Source organism: Scyliorhinus torazame, chromosome 1, assembly GCF_047496885.1.
Source record: "Scyliorhinus torazame isolate Kashiwa2021f chromosome 1, sScyTor2.1, whole genome shotgun sequence".
NCBI classification, from domain to species: Eukaryota; Metazoa; Chordata; class Chondrichthyes; order Carcharhiniformes; family Scyliorhinidae; genus Scyliorhinus; species Scyliorhinus torazame.
Genome location: NC_092707.1, coordinates 293,094,126 through 293,116,493, shown reverse-complemented (window position 1 = coordinate 293,116,493; position 22,368 = coordinate 293,094,126). Strand labels below are relative to the sequence as shown.

General features: G+C 48.7%; 1 protein-coding gene across 1 annotated transcript in view; it reads right to left on the bottom strand.

Annotated features, from left to right (window-relative positions):
* The window catches only part of fndc1 (fibronectin type III domain containing 1), a 342,477-nt gene that overhangs the window by 101,083 nt on the left and 219,026 nt on the right, over positions 1-22,368 (bottom strand). The window contains exons 9-13 of the mRNA XM_072507569.1: positions 20,280-20,468; positions 11,160-12,974; positions 9,526-9,644; positions 9,274-9,385; positions 1,202-1,579 (exon numbers count right to left, since the gene is read on the bottom strand). Coding sequence (XP_072363670.1) covers positions 1,202-1,579; positions 9,274-9,385; positions 9,526-9,644; positions 11,160-12,974; positions 20,280-20,468 — 2,613 coding nt within the window. The remainder of the gene's footprint in view (positions 1-1,201; positions 1,580-9,273; positions 9,386-9,525; positions 9,645-11,159; positions 12,975-20,279; positions 20,469-22,368) is intronic.

Here is a 22,368-nt window from a genome sequence, read left to right as displayed (position 1 = left end):
AGTTGATGGCAGCCATTTTGAAGTTGGGTCTTCCATCCCTCGCTCAGGGCAAGTCCCGCCTCAGAGAGTTACCAGCATATCAGATTGGCTGGCAGTTGTATAGTCCTAGAAGTGGCAGCAGTGGCCTGGACTGGGATTACAAGCAGTCTCCAGATTGAAAAGTCCAGACCAAGGTAAGTGTGGGGGTTCTCATGGCAGCTCGGGGAGCTGAAGCCCAGGATGGGTCAGGAAACGGTAGGATGGGGGTCTTTATGGATAGGCCAAGGGTGGGAAGGGATGGCACTTGCTGGGCAGACCTTGGACTGGGCTGCCCGATGTGGAAATGGGGCGGTCCCTTTATGGAGTCGCCCCCATTCTCCCCTCATTACCACTCATGCAGAGTGACCTGCCAGGCTTCGCCTGAAACCCCCTTCCGCCGTAACCCTCCACCAGCCTCAAAATTGAAGCTGGGCAAGAATGCACCTTTAAGTAGCAATTAAGGGCCTCAATTAGGGTGAAGGTGGGCAAGCCACCCTATAAGCCTCACCCACACCACATAAAAGTACAGACGGGTTGGGATGGGCAGGAAGGCAGCAGAAAGGCCACCCAAGACTTTTACGGGCCCCCTGCTTGCAAGCCTGCTGTTAGAGGACCATAAAATTCTGCTCCCGGTAAAAAATGGCTTGTGACCTGTTGGATACCTTGTCTGCTGGGTTGAGCACATTGCTCTGAACTTTTTCTTTCCTAGTTGTCAACACGTCTATTCAGTTGGGTTGATTCATAATTCTAGAGATTCCCTTGCTGTGTATTTTTTCTTATGTTAATCTGCACTACCACTCCCGAAGATAATGCTCTCAATTCACAGAATCACAAAATACTACAGTGCAGAAGAGGCCCTTCGGCCCAACGAGTCTGCACCGATGCATGAAAGGCCCTGACCTGCCCACCTAATCCCACTTGCCAGCACTTGGCCCATTGCCTTGAATGTTATGGCGTGCCAAGCACTCAATGGAATCAATTAGACAAAGTAGCTCTTTCCAAGCTGTGCCTGCAATACTTACCAACATGATATTAAATCATGGCATGTATTGCTAACGTGCACCTTATCAGGGATAAATCAAAGATAAATATCACAAAGCTAATTTCAGCAGCATTTTGACATATGTCCTTCATTTTGAAAACTTCATTTACAGTATTCAATAAAACGGCCAATAGTTCTTACCTTCAGTGAAGCATTCAACGGTATTTGCCAGACCCAGTATAGGATAACCATCTTCATTCAATCTTATATTGCTGCCCCTGGAACATTTTGGAATGACAGTAGTAGGCTTGGTTGTTAACTTTGTTGTAGTTGGCTGTGCTGTGGTACTTGTGGTTGTTGCAGCCGTGGTTGTGGTTGTTGCAGTCGTGGTTGTGGTTGTTGCAGTCGTGGTTGTGGTAGGTGCAACTGTCGTTTCTAATTGGCGGAACAATCCAATGACGGGCTTGCCTCCGACTGACAAAACTGGCTTACCTTTTGGGTCAAGTAAAGGCTTACTATCTCGCCCATGTCCAAACAGGGGTAACCCATCAGGACTCAGGATTGGGGATCCTTGGTGATCTATAATATTAAAATGAAACAGAAAACTGCCAGTCATACGAGTGCAAGATATTACATGCATTTTTTTGTTGATTATTCATTCATGAGATGTGTGAATTGTTGGCAAGGCCAGAATTAATTGCCCATTCCCAATTGCCATTTAGAAGGTGATGGTGGCAGCTCTTAGTGAACAATATCAAATGTGCTAAGAATTATGCTAAGAAAGAATTTAAGGTTATCAGCCAGGCATGCAATATGGCTGACTTGCGCTTGTAAGGATCCTTCTGTTTAATCCCTGTTCCCCTTTCCTGCTTTTAGTTTCCTATTTGCTTTTGCCATTTTTTGGTCCATGGATGGTTAATGCCTTTAAGACCAAACATCTTGGTCGGGTTTCTGTGATCCTGAGGCTAAGTGTTGACGCCGTCGGAAACACCGTCGCGTTTCTCAACGGCGTCAACACGGCCTCAGGATCAGCAATTCTGGTCCCTACATGGGGCCAGCACGGCACTGGAGCGGTTCACGCCGCTCCGGCTGCTGATCCCGGCATCAACTGGGCGCCAAGGGGTTCGCGCATGCGTAGTGGCACCGGCGCCAACACGCGCATGCGCAGTGGCTCCCTTCAACGCGTCGACCCCGACACAACATGGCGCAGGGCTACAGGAGCCGGCGCGGAAGAAAGGAGGCCCCCAGCCAGAGAGGCCGGCCCGCCGATCAGTGGGCCCCGATCGCGGGCCAGGCCACATTGCTGGCCCCCGCCAGGGTCGGACCCCCGCCTCCTCCCCCACAGGCTGCCCCCCGGCCTTTCCACGCCGAGTTCCCGCCGGCTGAAAACAGGAGCGGACGGCGCCGGCGGGACTCGGGCTTTTCACGAAGGCCACTCGGCCCATCCCGGGCCGAGAATCAGTGGGGGGGGCCACGTAGAGCGGCCCCCGACCGGCGGCTCGCCAATCATGCCGGCGCCAATGGCAGTGATTCTCTGAATTGCGTGCCGCCGTCGGGGTGGCGTGGCGCGATTCGCGCCGGTCGCGGGGTTCTCTGGCCCAGCCCCTGAGAGAATCCCGCCCCTTACCTTTAATTTAAACACAGGAAGCTCCAGCATGATGTGCTGTTTGATCTGACATCAGTGATGACCTGGACTGACTGGCTTGGCTGGTGGCCAATGAGCTATTCCCAAGAACCGGGTTCTTCTCGAGGACGAGGCAGTGATGGGTTCTACTGTCACTGGAATGTTCCTTAGGGAGGCCAGATTTTACTTTTGTTTTGGTCAGAGGCTGGAGGATCATAGTCCTGATTTCACTCTCTCATCTAATGGATTCTTTCTGAAGACCCAAAGTAAAGACCTTTCTCTCTCCACAGCAAGATTGAGCTGTCAGGAGAGTCAGCACAGCCACTGGCTGCAGGCAGGGTCAGTTATTAAAAAAGCTTTTTAAAACCTCGCGTGGGGAACTCTGATCTTATCTCAGTGAGGCTGCTGGTCATTCTGGTGGAGTTGGAAACAAGAAAGAATTAAACAGGCCGGAGGCGAATCCTCTGAGTGAAGGACCAGGTTAATAAAAGTTAACGTGAATCCCCAGAGGGAATCCTTCAGCCTGGGAGTCTGACTAAATGCTCCTGCCATAAGGTGCTCGTTAGCAATCCAACCAGTAGTTTCTTTTTTTTAGAAATATTTTTATTCAAATTTTTACATATTTTCAACAAACCCCCCCCTTACAGAAAAAAGAAAAACAAAGAACACAAAAATAAACATCTTGCAACTACATCACGAATACCCCCAATATACAAACCCCCCATTAAGCAATAATAAACACAGTAGAAAACACAAAGTCCACCCCCCCCCCACCCCCCTCCTCCGGGTTGCTGCTGCTGCTGACCACCTCCTAATGCCCCGCTAGAAAGTCTAGGAACGGCTGCCACCGCCTGAAGAACCCTTGCACAGACCCCATCAAGGCAAATTTTACCCTCTCCAATTTAATGAACCTTGCCATGTCGCTGATCCAGGCTTCAATGCTTGGGGGCCTCGCATCCTTCCACTGTAGCAGAATCCTCCGCCGGGCTACCAAGGACGCAAAGGCCAGAATACCGGCCTCTTTCGCCTCCTGCAATCCCGGCACGTCCGATACCCCAAATAGTGTGAGCCCCCAACTCGGCTTAACCTGGGTGTTCACCACCTTAGACACCGCCTCCGCAACGCCCCTCCAGTACCCATCCAGTGCTTGGCAAGCCCAGAACATATGGGTATGATTTGCTGGGATCCCCGAGCACCTCCCCCACCTGTCTTCCACTCCAAAGAACCTGCTCAGCCTCGCCCCTGTCATAAGCGCTCTGTGAAGAACCTTAAATTGTATCAGGCTAAGCCTGGTGCAAGAGGAGGAAGAATTAACCCTACCCAGGGCGTCCGCCCACGCACCCTCGTCTATCTCCTCCCCAAGCTCCTCCTCCCATTTAAACTTTAGCTCCTCCACCAAGGTCTCCTCCTCCTCCTGCATCTCCTGGTAGATCGCCGAGACCTTGCCTTCTCCAACCCACACCCCCGAGAGCACCCTATCCTGGATCCTGAGTGCTGGAAGCAGCGGGAACTCCCTCAACTGCTGTCTTACGAACGCCCTTACCTGCATGTACCTGAAGGCATTTCCGGGGGGAAGCCCGAATTTTTCCTCCAGCGCCCCAAGGATCGCAAACGTCCCATCTAAAAATAGGTCCCCCATCCTTCTAATTCCTGCCCTGTGCCAGCTCAGGAACCCTCCATCCATTCTCCCCGGGATGAACCGATGGTTCTCCCAGATCGGAGACCAAACCGAAGCCTCTACCTCACCCCTGTGGCACCTCCACTGCCCCCAAACTTTCAAAGTCATCGCCACCACTGGACCCGTGGTGTACCTAGTCGACGGGAGCGGCAGCGGTGCTGTCACCAGTGCTCCCAGACTCGTGCCCACACAGGATGCCATCTCCAGCCTCTTCCACGTCGCCCCCTCCCCCTCCATTACCCACTTGCGTATGATCGCCACATTGGCAGCCCAGTAATATCCACACAGATTAGGTAACGCTAACCCTCCTCTGTCCCTACTCCGCTCCAGAAACACCCTTCTCACCCTCGGGGTCTTTTTCGCCCACACGAATCCCATGATGCTCCTACTGATCCGCTTAAAAAAGGCCTCGGGGATCAGGATGGGGAGGCACTGGAATATAAAAAGGAACCTCGGGAGCACCGTCATCTTCACCCGACTGTACCCTACCCGCCAGGGAGAGTGGCAGCATATCCCACCTTTTAAACTCCTCCTCCATCTGCTCCACCAGCCTCGTCAAGTTGAGCTTGTGTAGGGCCCCCCAGCTCCTGGCCACCTGGATCCCTAAGTACCGAAAACTCCTTTCTGCCCTCTTCAGTGGAAGCTCGTCTATCCCCCTTCTCCTGGTCCCCTGGGTGTACCACGAAGAGCTCACTCTTCCCCACGTTGGGTTTATACCCGGAAAAGTCCCCAAACCCCCTAAGGATCCGCATCACCTCCGGCATCCCCCCACTGGGTCTGCCACATACAGTAACAGGTCATCGGCATACAACAAAACCCGGTGTCCCCCCCCCCCCCCCCCCCCCCGACCACCCCCTCCAGTTCCTGGACTCCCTTAGAGCCATAGCCAAAGGCTCAATTGCCAATGCAAATAGCAAGGGGGATAGGGGGGCACCTGCCTCGTCCCCCGGTACAGCCGAAAGTATTCCGACGTCCTCCGATTCGTGGCCACACTCGCCACCGGGGCTTCGTAAAGTAGCCAAACCCAACTAATGAACCCCTCCCCCAACCCAAACCTCCTCAACACTTCCCAGAGGTACCCCCACTCCACCCTATTGAAGGCCTTCTCCGCGTCAATCGCCGCCACTATCTCCCCCTCCACTGCAGGCATCATGATTACGTTCAGGAGCCTCCGCACATTGGTATTCAGCTGCCTTTAGTTCACAAAACCCGTCTGGTCCTCGTGAATCACCCCCGGGATACAGTCCTCAATTCTGGTAGCCAACCCCTTCGCTAACAGCTGCGCTTCCACGTTGAGGAGAGAGATTGGCCTATACGACCCACACTGTGATGGGTCCTTGTCCCGCTTCAAGATCAGCGCCCAGGACATCATCGGGGGTGGGGCCTCCCTCGCCTCATTGAAAGTCCTCACTAATAGGGGGCCCAACAGGTCCATGTACTTCCGGTAAAATTCCACCGGGAACCCATCTGGCCCCGGTGCCTTTCCCGCCTGCATACTCCTCAGCCCCTTAGTCAGCTCCTCCAGCTCTACTGGTGCCCCAAACCCAACCATTTGCTCCTCCTCCACCCTCGGGAACCTCAGTCGATCCAAAAATCGATGCATCCCCCCTCCTCCGTCGGGGGCTCAGACCTATACAGCCCCTCATAAAAGTCTCTAAATACCCCATTTATTCCCACCGCACTCTGCACCGTGTTCCCTCCTTTATCTCTAACTCCCCCAATCTCCCTCGCTGCCTCCCGCTTCCGAAGCTGGTGTGCCAACATCTGGCTAGCCTTCTCCCCGTACTCATACACAGCCCCTTGCGCTTTCCTCCACTGCACCTCTGCCTTCTTAGTGGTCAACAGGTCGAAATCGGCCTGGAGGCTTCGTCGCTCCTTGAGTAGTCCCTCCTCAGGGACCTCTGCATACCTCCTATCCACGCTTAAAATCTCCCCCACCAATCTCTCCCTCTCTCTCCTTCTTCTTCCTGTGGGCCCTAGTGGAGATTACCTCTCCCCTAATCACCACCTTCAGCGTCTCCCAGGCCACCCCCACCTGCACCTCCCCATTATCGTTAGCCTCTAGATAACTTTCAATACACCCCCGGATCCGCCCACTCACCTCCTCATCCGCCAGCAAGCCCACATCCAGGTGCCACAGCGGGCGCTGGTCCCTCTCCTCCCCTAGCTCCAGCTCCACCCAATGCGGGGCATGGTCTGAGATGGCTATGGCCGAATACTCCGTGCCCTCCACCCTCGGAATTAGTGTCCTGTTCATAACGAAGAAGTCTATCCGGAAGTTGGCTTTATTGACGTGGGAAAAAAAAGAAAATTCCCTGGCCCCGGCTTGACAAACCTCCATGGGTCCATTCCTCCCATTTGGTCCATAAACCCCCTCAGCACCTTGGCCGCCGCCGGCCTCTTACCCATCCTGGACCTGGAGCGGTCCAATGCTGGATCTAGTACCGTGTTGAAGTCCCGTCCCCCCCCCCCCCCCATTATCAAGCTCCCTGCCTCCAGGTCCGGAATCCAGCCCAACATGCGCCGCATAAATCCGGCATCGTCCCAATTCGGGGCATATACATTCACTAATACCACCCGCACCCCCTGCAGTTTACCACTCACCATCACATACCTACCTCCATTGTCTGCCACGATGTTCAGTGCCTCAAATGACACCCGCTTCCACACCAAAAATCGCCACCCCTCGATTCTTTGCGTTCAACCCAGAGTGGAAAACCCGCCCTACCCACCCCTTTCTCAGCCTAACCCGATCTGCCACCCTCAAATGCGTCTCCTGGAGCATAACCACATCTGCCTTCAGTCCCTTCAGGTGCACAAACTCACGGGCCCTCTTGACTGGCCCGTTCAGGCCTCTCACATTCCAAGTTATCAGCCGGATCAGGGCGCATCTCCCTTTTGCGGCCTAATCCCAGCTCCCCCACCTCGGGCCTCCCATCTCCCCTCCCCCCAATGGGGCCCCATCCTTCCAACCACCGACGCCCACACTCTCACAAAACCCCCTCTTCGAACCAATTCACCCTACCCCACCAAGCACCCAAGGAAACAATACAGAACAGAACAGAACATCCCCCAAAGCACGGTAACCACAGTAGCCCCCCACGACCTCCCCTTACAACTGACCCTCAGTCTGTGTCCAACTTTTCGGCCTGAATAAAGGTCCACTCCTCCTCCGGCGTCTCAAAGTAATGGTGCCGGTCCTTAAACGTGACCCAGTCGCGCCGGCTGCAGCATCCCGAATTTCACCCCCTTCCGATGCAGAACCGCCTTAGCCCGATTGTACCCGGCCCTCTTCTTGGCCACCTCCACGCTCCAATCTTGGTATATACGGCCCTCTGAATTCTCCCACCTGCTGCTCCGCTCCTTTTTTGCCCATCTTAGGACACACTCCCTGTCCACCAAGCGGTGGAACCGCACCAATACCGCCCGCGGCGGCTCGTTAGACTTGGGCCTCCTCGCCAGGACTTGGTGGGCCCCATCCAGCTCCAGGGGCCTCGGGAAGGCACCCGCGCCCATCAACGTGTTCAGCATCGTGACCACATATGCTCCAGCATCCGACCCCTCCAGTCCCTCCGGGAGACCCAGAATCCACAGATTCTTCCTCCTCGACCGATTCTCCATGTCCTCGAACTTCTCCTGCCATTTCTTATGCAGCGTCTCGTGTGCCTGAACCTTCACCGCCAGGCCCAATATCTTGTCCTCATTCTCCGAGGCCTTCTGCTGCACCGCCGCCCCTTGGGCCTTCTGGGTCTCGACCAGCTTGTCGATTGAAGCCTTCATCGGCTGCAGCAGCTCTGCTTTCAATTCCGTGAAGCAGCGCTTGAGAAACTCCTGCTGCTCTTGCGCCCACTGTGTCCACGCTGCCTGGTCTCCACCCGCTGCCATCTTGGCTTTCCTCCCTCGCACTTTTCGCTGCACCAGAATTACTTTTTTCACCGCTCCATTCCTGGTCCAATCCATACAATGCCGGGGAAATCGTACTGTCACCTTCCCACACTGGGAACCGTCGAACAAATGTCGCTGGGGCCCCTCAAAAGAGCCCAAAAGTCCGTTTCTGGCGGAGCTGCTGAACGTGCGACTTAGCTCGGCATAGCCGCAACCGGAAGTCTCCAACCAGTAGTTTCAATCACTCTGCAATCTGGGAGGACAGCCTGCTATAACGACCTCAACCTCAGAAACAAGGACACTCATCACTCTCTTTTCATCTTAATCCTTCTTATTTTTACCCCTCCCCCTCTGTGTTCATCTGTATTGTGTGCGTTTGGGTAGAGGGGGGGACAGTAAAAAGGGGATGGTAGATTAGCTGGTCGTTAGTCCATTATAATTATTAGATACTTCAACTTTGTTTCTGTTACAAATAAACAGTTATTGCGTTCAACCTATAAACCTGGTGGTTATAACTTATTGAGTAGTCAAGGGACCAAAGATTCTGCAAACTTTATACAAATTATTGGTTACTTCACTTGTGTTGGGACTCCAGGACCTGTGGGCCTGGAATCGACTGAGCACTCACCTAGGGTGTCGTAACACACTTGGTAGAGGCCAAATATATTCATACACAGAGCTCTCTGAAAACAGAAAGAACATGTCCAGGCATTGCACCTTTTTCAATTAAACAAATGCGTGGAAGGCAACTGTTCCCTGGTGCATTCCCCAATCACTATTGACTCATCTTTTTTGAATTTAAACAAATGTTTGGGAGTAAGTGTTTCCTGGTGCATTTTCCATGGCAATGCCTTGACCAGAATCCACTTGCCAACCAATAAGCACCATTTTCTAATGCAGTATAAATTATTGTCCCCTTTGAAATTTGGTATTCTTGTGACTGTCCTGATGAGAGCAAGAGGAAGAGCTTCGACAGGATGTTTCTTTCATCAGCACTAAATCTATTAATTATCACATACTAATAAGAATTACTTTTCCTTATGCAATCAAATTTATCTTAAAGGGCTTGACTGGAATTGCACTAACCTAGTACAGTTCGCCCATCTACTCCCAGTTGTATTTGGAGGGGCTTTCCCTCTGTGTCCTGGAGGATTTGTCCTTCAGGGTTCATCAGTATTCCTCGATCAAGATCTACAATCTTAAAGGGGGGAGAAAAAACAATTACGTCACAATAGGAACGCTTGTCCAAAGAGCTGATAAGAATGTTTTACAATTGATAAGAGTCTGACATTGTTGATTTGACATTTGTATGATCCAGTTGTACAAGATATACTCAACCCATTTAGTGTCCTGAGGTCCAGCGATGACCCTACGCCCAGTTGCCTTTTCATTACCACCTTTGTTAGTTGAAACTTTGCTCCCTCTGTCAGCTGTTAAATTTGGTCTCCCACTTTTCCCTGTGATTTGACACAACATTTAACTTCATTAATGTATGATATTTGCTGAAAATCTGTATTTAAGATGGATCTCGTCTCCCGTATTTTTCATCTCAGGAAAAATCAATATAAAATATGTCTTCTTTCTTTCCCTGAACCTAATCTTGCACATCGTCTGAAAATGAGGCAGGGTGTGCTCACAAATGTCTACCATTCCCAACTTTACCTGAATTGAGTTGATCATTCATGTACATTGCTGTGCATGAAAATTGAAACATAGCAACACAATTTGGCCTTCCAATTGGACCAAGTAAATCAAATCGTGGTTGATCTGTATCTCAACTCCATGTACCATCCTTGGTTCTGTAACCCCCAATATCTTTGCCAAAGAAAAATCCATCAATCTCAGCTTTGACATTTTCAATTAACTTTTTAAGGGGAAAAGTTTATTTTATCCTGCACGAAACCAAGCTCTATGCCGCTTTCTCTGGACTTCCCCATAAAAGGAAATAATTTCTCTCTATCTACCACATCAATTCCTTTAATCATCTTGAATGCCTCAGTCAGATAACTCCTTAATCTTGCTCTTGCATTTTTAAAACCATTTCTTTAACTCCAAGCCAACCATTACAAATACCTAAAGGGATGCAAAAGGCAGTGGCTGCTGGAAATCTAAAATAAAAACAGGAAATTCTTAAAACACTTGGGTAAGGCAGCATCTGAGGAACAAGGAATAGAATTTGCATTTCACGATGCTGTCTCCCCTACATTGAGGAAATCAAACACAAATTCAATCATTAATTTGCTGAACATCTCTAGCAGTCTGCAAGGATGGTCCTGAGCTTTTGATTACCTCTTCAATTCTCAAACCCACTTCCACTCTAATCCTGACTTCTCTGTCCTTGGCTTAAGCATTTCAATTGAAACTTAAATTAAGTTCAAGGAACAATACCTCATCTTTCTACCAGGCACTCTAATGCCTTCTGTCCTTGAGAAGGGTGTAAATCTCAGCCACTGTTCCTATTTTCTCAAACAGCGGATGGGAAATGGAGGATGGTTATTGAGAATAGTGAGTAGTGGATGTGGGGGCTAGTATTTAGGATGGGGATTCCCTCTTTGTACAAAGGACCAGCAAGATGATCTGCATCCCCAAGGTCACATTAATGCAAGTTTCTTCTCTTTGCTAAATATTCCAAGCCTCCCTTCCCCAATACTATTTTACTGTAGGCACTTACACCTGCTCTGGGCTCATTTTTGTTTCTTTACTTGTCCTTTTTTAACTTTCACAATCATTCCTTTTATTACTGAATTACTCTCTTTTCTTCCACCCTATCACAGACATTTCCACTTTGTTTTTTCCTCTTTCCTTCTGCCTCTTTTCCTGGCACTGCTTCTGCATAAAATCCATTAATTGTTCAACATTAAAAGGTTTTCCCGTATTGGTGGACAATCATAGACCTTTTTCTCTTCCCAAAGATGGTGCAAGCCCTCCAGAGTGTTTCCAGCATATTCTGTTTTTATTTTGTGCATACTTACATTGATCTGGAGGAGACTTTCCAAATTTTCGAAATCTTCCTGAACGTAAAAGGTCTCCTATGTTAGCGGACCTGGAAGGAAACCGTGTCCTTATCCCTGGGAAACGTTGCTGAGGTGAAGATGGGAAAAGTTGACGTGATGCAGGAAGATGTGGTGAGGATGGAGAGAAAGGTCGTCTTCCAGCTGTTTCTTTTGAGCCTGAAGGAAATGAAGACGCTTGTGGTCTGGAGTGCTTTGAAGATGGCAGAACATGTGATGAAGGAATAGATCTAGTCACAAAAGAGGTAACTGATTTTTTTGGCAGACTAGTTACAAGTTCTCTGTTGGCACCATTGGGACTTAAATAGGAATTTGCTAGTTTATCTAGATGAGAGGGATCCTGTGAAGATGAAGAGGAGATAGTTCGTAATGGTACTGAAGAGAAAGATGGCTTACTTTTATTGTCGGGTATCTTAGCATTGGCAATGCTGGAGGTGGAAAGTTGATTTGATGGCAAAAATGAACGCGAGTCTCCTGAAGGTGCAGAGGAGGAGGAGTGGACTGATGAAAACTGACGGGACTGAGAAGAATCAGAGGAAGAAATTGGTTTTCTTTCAGTGCTTGATGTCCACATGGCATTAGAGAGAACAGAACCTGTGTTTGGATTTAATAATGAAGATTTATCTGAATTTCCTGAGGGTGAAGAAGACTGAGCTGTTGAAGATGGACGATGCTGAGAGGAACTACTGGAAGTAATTTGTTTTCTTTCAAAGGAAGAAGACAATATTTGCTTTCTATCAGGACCAGATAATACCTTTTCATTACTGGAACGTGTGCGAGGATCTGCCAATGAAGATCTATGATTTCCTAAGGATGATGAAGACGAGGATAAGACAGGAGAAGGATTAGATCGTGACAAAAGTGTGTTTTTTAGGTTGCCAGACACAAGCCTGGTCCGAACAAAACTGGACCCGGATAAAGGATTTCTTTGTGAAGCCGAGTGCGATGAAGATGTGGAAACTGGCTTCTTATCATGATCATTGATCGCTGTTCTTCTATTAGAACTAGGCCAAGTCAGGGAAGATGCAGTGTGAGAAGAACGTGAATTTGAAGCTGTCCTTGTGAATGGTATCGGGTCAGGAACAGAGGATGACTTCGGTGACTGGAAAATTGAGGTCTGTCTACTCAACATTGAATTATGGTTAGATTGCTTCAACTCTATTAAAATGCGACTCTTATGTTTTTTCTTTCCTTCTTTGGCTTTCTCTTCCACCTTTTCTTTATCTTCCTCTGAAAACATAGAAGTAGATCTTGCAGCAGGATAAGTTGATGAAGTCAGAGGTTTAGACCGATCTCGGCTTGGCTCTTGTGTTTCATTTGGTGTCTGAACGGGTGATGATCCAGAAGTGAGCGGTTTTCGGAGACTCACTTTGGAATTCGGTATTCTTAGCCGAGTTGGATTTTTATTGGATGGGATTGCAGACGAGGTAGATCCTGTTCTAGTTAGAAGTTGACCGCTCCTCCTGGAGTTTGTAGCTGAATGTTTCAATGGTGTTGAGGGAGAGGCAGGAGGGATTAACGACGAAGAGGAGAAAGGCACTTTTTGAGCTGTTTTTGTATCAGAACCAGAAGACTGCAGCGATGGTGAACGGGAGACAGGAAAGGGAGAGGAAGATTTTTGCACACTCGGTCTGAAACCAGAGATGGGTTTAGAAACAGCTGAAAAAGATGGCAGGATTGATGAGGGTAAGGGCTGGAAGACTGAAGAGAACTCCAATCGTGGAGAAATTTGAGGTTTGTCATAAGTCCTACGATGGGAAGTTGCAGCAATATTGCCTACCAAGAAAATCAGAGAATAGTGTTGAATATAAATGCTAGCTTTCTGTAAGACTAAATATGAAAACTACTTTTACAATTAAATAATTAAACAGTTGATTAAGGATATTAAAAATTGCAGAAGGACATAGGCATGCTCTATCATTCAATTAGAGATTGTATTCTTTAATTTTTCAAAAATTGGAATGCAAAGCAAACATTCAAACACAAGAGGTTGAAAACTCAGAAATAGTGCAGCAAATGATGCACAGAAAATGACAACTAATGTTGCACAGGATACCAATTCAAATTTCCACCTCAAAATGATTCCACGGCTTTGATTGAAATGTGAATGGTTTAAGTTATAAAATCTGATGCGGAAGAAATGGATCATGAGTTATTTTACAGACTACACCTCTTGGGTGAAGGGCTTCCAACACTATAAATTGCTTACCTCTTCTACACTAACTGTCTCCTGCCAACTTAGAATGTATTTTTCTTTTCTTTAATAACCTTGGGTTTTAAGAGAACAGAGAATATAAACTGTAACAAATAATTATAACAAACAAATGAGCTAAAATACTTTTGATGGATCAACTCCTACTTTTAATCCATTTCTCGATCCCTCTGCTTGTTGAGTCATTGCCAATATCCACCGTCTGTGGTAACTGGCTCCAGGACAATGCAGCACCACTACATACCCTCCTGAGCTACTTCATGTACATGTGCCTAAACAAACTAACTTCTCAAAATATCAGTTCACTTGATTTAGGAAAGCATTGATGGTGTTGGATATATTGTACATTATTGGGATTATCAGAGGGATGGTTAGAGCTGAAAACTCAGGTCCCAGCAGCAATACTAGCGTCTGGCACTGTCAGTATCTAGTACAAAGAATTGGCTCAGGGAAAATTGGTCCCTTTCATTGGCGGGACATTTTAGGAAAAAGCAACATAATAATAATCTTAATTTTCACAAGTAGGCATACATTAACACTGCAATGAAGTTACTGTGAAAAGCCCCTTGTCGCCACATTCCAGCACCTGTTCGGGTACACAGAGGGAGAATTCAGAATGTGCGTGGGAGGAAACCGGAGCACGCGGAGGAAACCCACGCAGACACAGGGAGAACGTGCAGGCTCCGCACAGACAGTGACTCAAGCCGGGAATCGAACCTGGGACTCTGGAGCTGTGAAGCGGCAATGCTAACCACTGTGCCACAGTGCTGCCTTATGAGGTGCCCTACATATGAGGCAAATGGTACACTGAATAAGGTTAACCATCTAACAATGCTCACCTAGTGCTTCAGCCACCACCCATTGTATTATTGGAATCCATGCCTCTATTACATATGACCTTGCTTGTCCCCAATGTAATATTTTTTAATGTGGTCTTGATATTTGAACAACAAAGGCGATAACTTGGCTGACTGAATTTTATCCATTGCCTTCACAATCCTGAACGTTTGATGGGATCAGAGGAGCTGGAATTGGTCATTCAGCCCATCGAGCGTGCTCCACCATTCAATTACATCACGGCCGATCATCGTCTTCATCCCCACTTTCCCATACAATCCTACATTGCCTGTTGTCATTAGTATTCAGAAACATCTCAATTTCTGTCTTGAACATTTTTAATGGTTGAGTTTCCACTGCTCTCTAGGGTAGGGAACTCCAAAGATTCAGCACCCTCTGAGGGAAGATGTTGCTCTTCATTTCATCTTAAATGGATAAGACTTCAATGAATAAATGACCTACCCCTTACTGTGTCCTCTGCTTTGAGGCTTGCCAGCCAGTGGAAATGAGGTCACCTCACAGGCTGCTCTTTCCCAAACTAATCAAGCCCAAAATTCAAAGGCTTACATATACATGTTTCAAATTTATAATATTTATCGTGGACATTTCTCAATATCCTTTCCTTTGATGCTAATTTTCCTCAAATTTGTCTAAATCCAGGAGATAATCATAAATGAAACTTCAGTACAAGCGTATTTTAATGTTTTTAATTTAATTGCTGTGTAAAACTGAAAGTTTAAAAGTTTTTATTATCAGCTAAAGAAAACGCAACAGGCTAAAAATTCTGATTTTTGACAGTCTGTGATTTTCTGCCTTACGTTTATTATAATTAAACTAAAATTCAAGCACGACAAGGCAATCACATATTATTAAATGTACAAGCAGAGATCCCCTGTACAAGATTTACAAAACAGTGCTCCAGAACAAAGCTTTTGGGTGGGAAATTGTGCAAGAACATTGGCCTCATCATCTGAATGCTGACATTCATGCCCTTGCTCTACACCAGCCGTTTTTAGTTAAGGTAATGTTTATTCTTAAGAAGTGGTTTAGCATTGTCTGCCCATCCCGGGTTGCCCAAGAACATGGCAGTGAGCCTATTGGAACAGTTTGACACCACTTGAGTGATAACTGCATTAAGGCTGGTTGGAGTTGTTCTGGAGAGATTTCATCATATGACCAGTAACCATCCCACTTCCCCCAAACATTCTAATTGCTGGTTGCGTGACATGTCCATCTTTGCACCTTCTCACACGAATTAAGAAGCTAAAATGATCTTTGCAATCCATTTGGATGATTCCTGACTGCTGGTTAAACAGTCTTATTCCTCACCCCTATCTGTAATTTTTAAAATAATTAATAAAGAAAATTGGGGAAAAAAGGATTTATTAAACGGTTCCATGATTTTTCCATCAGCTTTCTCACAGGATTGCCCTGGAGATTCTTCAATTCTTGGAAGTTTCTGGTCAATCCGTGAGGGTTGACGTTCCGATTGGAAATGGAGTTGCACCTAGACCAGACAAGGTGAGCACAGCAGGTTTGCTTCTCCAAAGGACCATTAGTCAATCAGGAGGAATTTTATGACTATCCAATAGATTCATTGTCACTTACAGTTACCAACTTTTTATTGCTGTTTTTTTTTAAAACTCAGTTTTCAATTCAAATTCTCAAACTGATATGGTGGAATTTGAACTCACAATTGCTGGATTATGCTGTCCAATAAAATAACTACATTTCTGTAACCTATAATTCGTAAAATCTATCTCATTCTTGTAATTTAGTCATGAATAAAAATCTCTATTCTCTTTTAAACATAATCAACTATTACAGCAAAAGAGAAAATAATTATTTCCAATAAATGAGTGCAGAAACATGCAGCAGGTCAGTCAACATATGTAGAGGCAAATCACTCCTCGAAATAGCAAAAGCAAAAAACTGCAGATGCTGATATACTGAAATAAAAACAGAAATTGCTGGATTAACTCAGCAGGTCTGGCAGCATATGAGGAAACATAAATACAGTTAATGTTTCGAGTCCATATGACCTTTTTACAAAACCAAAACTGTAGGTGGGTCATAATGGACTTGAAATGTTAACTCTTTTTCTCTCTCCACAGACGCTGCCAGCCCTGTTGAGTTTACCCAGCATTTTCTCTTTTTACTCTGAGAATTAATCTGTCCTTTCTCTTTACAGACGGCTGACCGATCGGCGGGTCAGCCTCTCCCCCCCACCCCCCGGGGTCTACTTTGTTGCACGGCCGGCCCCTGAACCCCGACGCCATGTTGAGTCGGGGCCGGCGCGCTGAAGAGGTCCCCGCGCATGCGCAGGTTGGCGCGGTCCAGCTGCGCATGTGCGGGTTGGCGCGGCGCCGGGAAGGGAGCGCCGCGCTGGCCCCCTATGGGGGACAGAATCGGTCGTCCCTGTGCCCGTTTTGCGCCGGCGGGAACACTTGGTCTCCATTTTGGAGAATCGCCCCCTAGATCTTTTGTCCATTTCCAGCTATTTAGCATTTTGTATATCAGACAACTGCTGTTTCCAGAAAGGAAGCAAAATATGCCAATGCTAAAATCTGAAATGAAGAGAAAGTGCAGGAACCTCAGCAGATCTGGCAACACACATCGAGAGCAAAACCAGAGTTAACGTTTCAGATCTGTGAAGAAAGGTCGTTTTTAAAAAATAATTTAGGGTACCCAATTCATTTTTTCCAATTAAGGGGCAATTTAGCGTGGCTAATCCACCTACCCTACACATCTTTCGGTTGTGGGGGCGAAACCCACGCAAACACGGGGAGAATATGCAAACTCCACACGGACCGAGACCCAGAGCCGGGATCGAACCTGGGACCTCGGTGCAGTGAGGCAGCAATGCTAACCACTGCACCACCGTGCTGCCTCGAAGAAAGGTAGTTAACCTGAGACATTAGGGGCGTCATTCTCCGGCCCCCTGCTGGGTTGGAGAATGGCCGTTGGCCGCCGTGAATCCCGCCCCCGCCCACGCCGAAGTCTCCGATACCGGAGAGTGGGCGGGGGCGGGAATCGGGCCGCGCCGGTTGGCGGGACCCCCCGCTCAATTCTCCGGCCCGGATGGGCCGAAGTCCCGCCCAGAAATTGCCTGTCCCGCCGGCGTAAATCAAAGCTGGTATTTACCGGCGGGACCAGGCGGCGTGGGCGGGCTCCGGGGACCCTGGGGGGGGCGCGGGGCGATCTGACCCTGGGGGGTGCCCCCACGGTGGCCTGACCCGCGATCGGGGCCCACCGATCCGCGGGCGGGCCTGTGCCGTGGGGGCACTCTTTCCATTCCGCCTCCGCCACGGTCTCCACCATGGCGGAGGCGGAAGAGACTCTCCCCACTGCGCATGCGCGGGAAACTGTCGGCGGTCGCTGACGCTCCCGCGCATGCGCCGCATTTCCGCGCCAGCTGGCGGGGCACCAAACGTCATTTCCGCCAGCTGGCGGGGCAACAAACGCCATTTCCGCCAGCTGGCGGGGCGGAAATCCCTCCGGCGCCGTCCTAGCCCCTCAATGTTGGGGCTCGGCCCCCAAAGATGCGGAGCATTCCGCATCTTTGGGCCGGCGCGATGCCCGTCTGACTGGCGCCGTTTCTGGCGCCAGTCGGCGGACATCGCGCCGTTGGGGGAGAATTTCGCCCAAGATCTATTTCTCTCTTCACCGATACTGTCAAACTGCTAAATACCACTATCATACTGGTGCCAAAGAAGAACCAGGCAATGTGTCTCAACGACTACCGTCCGGTGGCTTTGACATCGATCATTATGAAGTGCTTCGAGAGGTTGGTCATGAGACATACCAACTCCATACTCCCTGAATGCCTTGATCTACTGCAATCCGTATACTGCCGCAACCAGTCCATAGCAGACACTATCTCCCTGGCCCTACACTCATTCCTGAAGCATCTCGACAACAAGGGCTCCTCACATCAGACTCCTTTTCATTGTCTACAGCTCTGCTTTCAACACCATAATCCCAGCCAAGCTCATATCAAACTCCAAAACGTAGGATTTGGCACCTCCTTCTGCAACTGGATCCTCAACCCTCTGACCCACAGACCACAATCAGTAAGAATAAACAACAACACCTCCTCCACTATAGTCCTTAATACCGGGGCCCCGCAAGGCTGTGTACTTAGCCCCCTACTCTATTCCTTATATGCACACGACTGTGTGGCAAAATTCAGCTCCAACTCCATCTACAAGCTGGATGACACAACCGTAGTGGATCTGGGGCGGAATTCTCCGGTCTCGGCGCGATGTCCGCCGACCGGCCCCAAAAACGGCGCAAATTAGTCCGGCATTGCGCCGCCCCAAAGGTGTAGAATCCTCCGCATCTTGGGGGGCCGAGCCCTAACCTCGAGGGGCAAGGCCCGCGCCGGACTGATTTCCGCCCCACCAGCTGGCGGAAAAGGCCTTTGGTGCCCCGCCAGCTGGCGCGGAAATGACATTGCCGGGCGGCGCATGCGCAGGAGCGTTAGCGGCTACTCACGGCATCCCCGCGCATGCGCTGTGGAGGGAGGCTCTTCCGCCTCCGCCATGGTGGAGACCGTGGCGAAGACGGAAGGAAAAGAGTGCCCCCACGGCACAGGCCCGCCCGCGGATCGGTGGGCCCCAATCGCGGGCCAGGCCACCATGGGGGCACCCCCTGGGGCCAGATCGCCCCACGCCCCCCCCAGGACCCCGGAGCCCGCCTGCGCCGCTTTGTACCGCCGGTAAGGTAGGTGGTTCAATCCACGCCGGCGGGACAGGCGGGACTTCGGCCCATCCGGGCCGGAAAATCCGACCCGGTGGGGGGTCGGAGAATCTCGCCCCAAATCTCAAACAACGAAAAGTCAGAGTACAAGAGGAGATAGGGAACCTAGTGGCATTGTGCAACAACAACAATTTCTCCCGCAATGTCAGCAAAACTAAGGAGCTGTCTGCATCAACGGGGCTGAGGTGGAGATGGTTGACCAAAGAACACAACAGCGCCTATACTTCCCCAGGAAACTAAGGAAATTTGTCATGTCCACATTGACTCTGATCAATTTTTACAGATGCACCATAGAAAGCATCCTATCTGGCTACATCACAGATTGGTATGGCAACAGTTCGGCCCAAGACCGTATGAAACTACAGAGAGTCGTGAGCACAGCCCAGTCCATTACGCGAACCACCTCCCATCCATTTACTCTGTTTACATCTACCGCTGCCTTAGCGGGCAGCATAATCAAAGACCCCACCCACCCGGGTTATTCTCTCTTCCAACCTCTTCCATCGGGTAGAAGATACAAAAGTCTGAGAACACACACTAACATATTCAAAATCAGCTTCTTCCTCGCTGTTACCAGACCCCTGAATGACCCTCTTATGGACTGAACTGATCTCTCCACGCATCTTCTCTACTGTTGTAGTATTATACTCCGTACACTTCACCCGATGTTGATGTCTGTATATTTACATTGTGTATTTATCGTATGTCCTATGTTTTTCATGTATGGAACATCTGCCTGGACTGTATGCAGAACAACATTTTTCACTGTACCTCGGCACACGTGACAATAAATCAAAATCCAATCTAATCTAAAATCGATGCATTTCCAAAATGTTTCAGTCTTTACTGTTGTTCCAAAACATTACTCGATCACTATTCCCATTTGATACCCATATGACAAGTTGATTACCCAGTCCTTTGTTGCTTAAATTCCATTCTTACATTAAGGTCAAATAAATGGTCCAAAGATTATACTGTGGAATACTAATGTACAAATGGTTGGAACTTCTCTCTGAAATGTTTCTCTCATTAGTGGAGGTGCTAAATTAGTAATAATTGCATTAACCAATCATGAGTTCAAACTCATGGTATTAGTCCATGACCCAACAGTATTATAAGGGCGTCTATAATTTTTAGTGCAACTTCAGTTGTGATGAACTGTACTCAGATAGAACTTGCAAAGCAGCCAATAAATGTTATTGAGAGTGTTTTTGCCAGTGTTAAGCTTGGAGCTGATAGAAGGCCACATCATAAAGGAGTACAATGCTTACTTTTTTGCATAGCAACACTGAGCGTTTTAGATTGAGGACCTTGTCCTCTCCGGTTTGCTGCTCGAATTTTGAAAATATAGCGCTCCCCAGGTTGCAGACCATCAACTATAGCAGTTGTAACATCCCCAGTAAAAGTAACAGTCTTTGCTCCGAATGGTTTGAGAGCCGGGGCGTATGAAACAATGTATTCTGAAACGATTTGGCAGATGGTTGGAAGGAGACAACTGAAAACAACTCTGCTTTTCCACTGGAGATACTGTATGGGAAGAATGAATCACAGGGTGCATTGCTAATGTTTACTGATTAGCAATGCACTAAACAACAACTGGAATCTGTCACAAAAATTAGATAGTATTAATCCAGGATACACTGACCAAATCTAGAAATTCACAATTATCTAGATCGACAACGTATTAAATATACAAGAACTATTTCACTTAAAGAAATATTGACATATGAATATATAATTAGCTGGTATGTATTGACAAACTGGATCTAGTTAAAACAATTACCTTACCTTTTACAAAATAATACGATCTGACCTTGATATTGAACTTTTTTCCACCTAAAGCTTTCTATTTTCATTTGAAGGTAACACATTTAACTAAACATTCATGAGATAATTAACATGTGACGTTTAGATCGTCAGTATAATACATGATCAAAACATGAATTTAAATGCAACTCAATTAATATTTGAATGAACAAGTTATATTTCAAGGACACGATCTTTATCTTGCCAATTTGTTCTACATTGTTCATTCCTCTCCTGAATGTTTTACTGGGTATGATCCTACAGGCAACAGGCACTTAGCAGTAATTTTTCCAAGTGGCCAATATTGCAGTGTGAACAACGATGGGGAATGTGAGCAGAATAAACAACTATGGGAAGGCATCATAATTCAGCGTGGAGGTCCCCTCGCCTTACAGCAATACATACAATTTGTATAAAGACAGTTAACAGCGATCAGGATCAGGAACCCTATCGGATATACACTTTCCCAATCGAGGGACCCAAAAATAACTAACTTCCCACGAATACCTTGCTTGAAATTAAATAACTGAAATAAGGCAGAAATCAAATCAGGTAGTTTCATGTTCTAAACTGAAATCAGGGGCGGGATTCTCCTTTCCGGGGACTAAGTCCCCACGCCGGCGGGAAAACCGGCACGAACCACTCCGCGATTCTCCGTACTTCCGGGGGCTAGGTGGACACAGGGGGGGTTGGCGCCACGCCAGCCGGCGCCGAAGGGACGGCGCGACACCACGCATGCGCCAAAGGGCCGGCGTGATCCCGTGCATGTGTGGAACCGCCAGCGTGTTCTGGCGCATGCACGGGGGCTATCTTTCTGCGCCGGCCATGGCGGAGCCCTGCAGGGGCCGGCGCGGATGGAAGGTGTCCCCTCACGGCACAGGCCCGCTCGCAGATCGGTGTGCCCCAATCGCGGGACAGGCCACCGCGGGGATCCCCCCGGCATCGAATCTCCCTGTGCACCCCCCCCCCCCCACCCACTCCCCCCGAGGACTGCCCTAGCTGACTTACCTGCCAGGTCCCGCCGTGTGGGACCATGTCTAATCCACTCCGACGGGATTGGCCAAAAACGGGCTGGGGCCCGGAGAATTGCCGGTGGGGGGGCTGCCAACGGCTCCCGACCGGAGTGGCGTGAACCCCGTCCCCGCCCGAAAACCGGCGCCGGAGAATATGGCTGCCGGCGTCGGAGTGGGATTCGCGCCGTCCCCCGGGGATTCTCCGACCCCCCGCTTAAGATTTCTAGCCCTAATAATAATAATAATCTTTATTGTCACAACTAGAGTTACATTAACACTGCAATGAAGTTACTGTGAAAAGCCCCTAGTCGCCACACTCCGGCGCCTGTTTGGGTACACAGAGGGAGAATTCAGAATGTCCAAATTACCTAATAGCACATCGTTCAGGACTTGTGGGAGAAAACCGAAGGACATCCACGCAGACACGGGGAGAACGTGCAGACTCTGCACAGACAGTGACCCAAGCCGGGAATCGTACCTGGAGCTGTGAAGCAACAGTGCCAACCACTGTGCTACCATGCTGCCCCTAGCCATGATGATT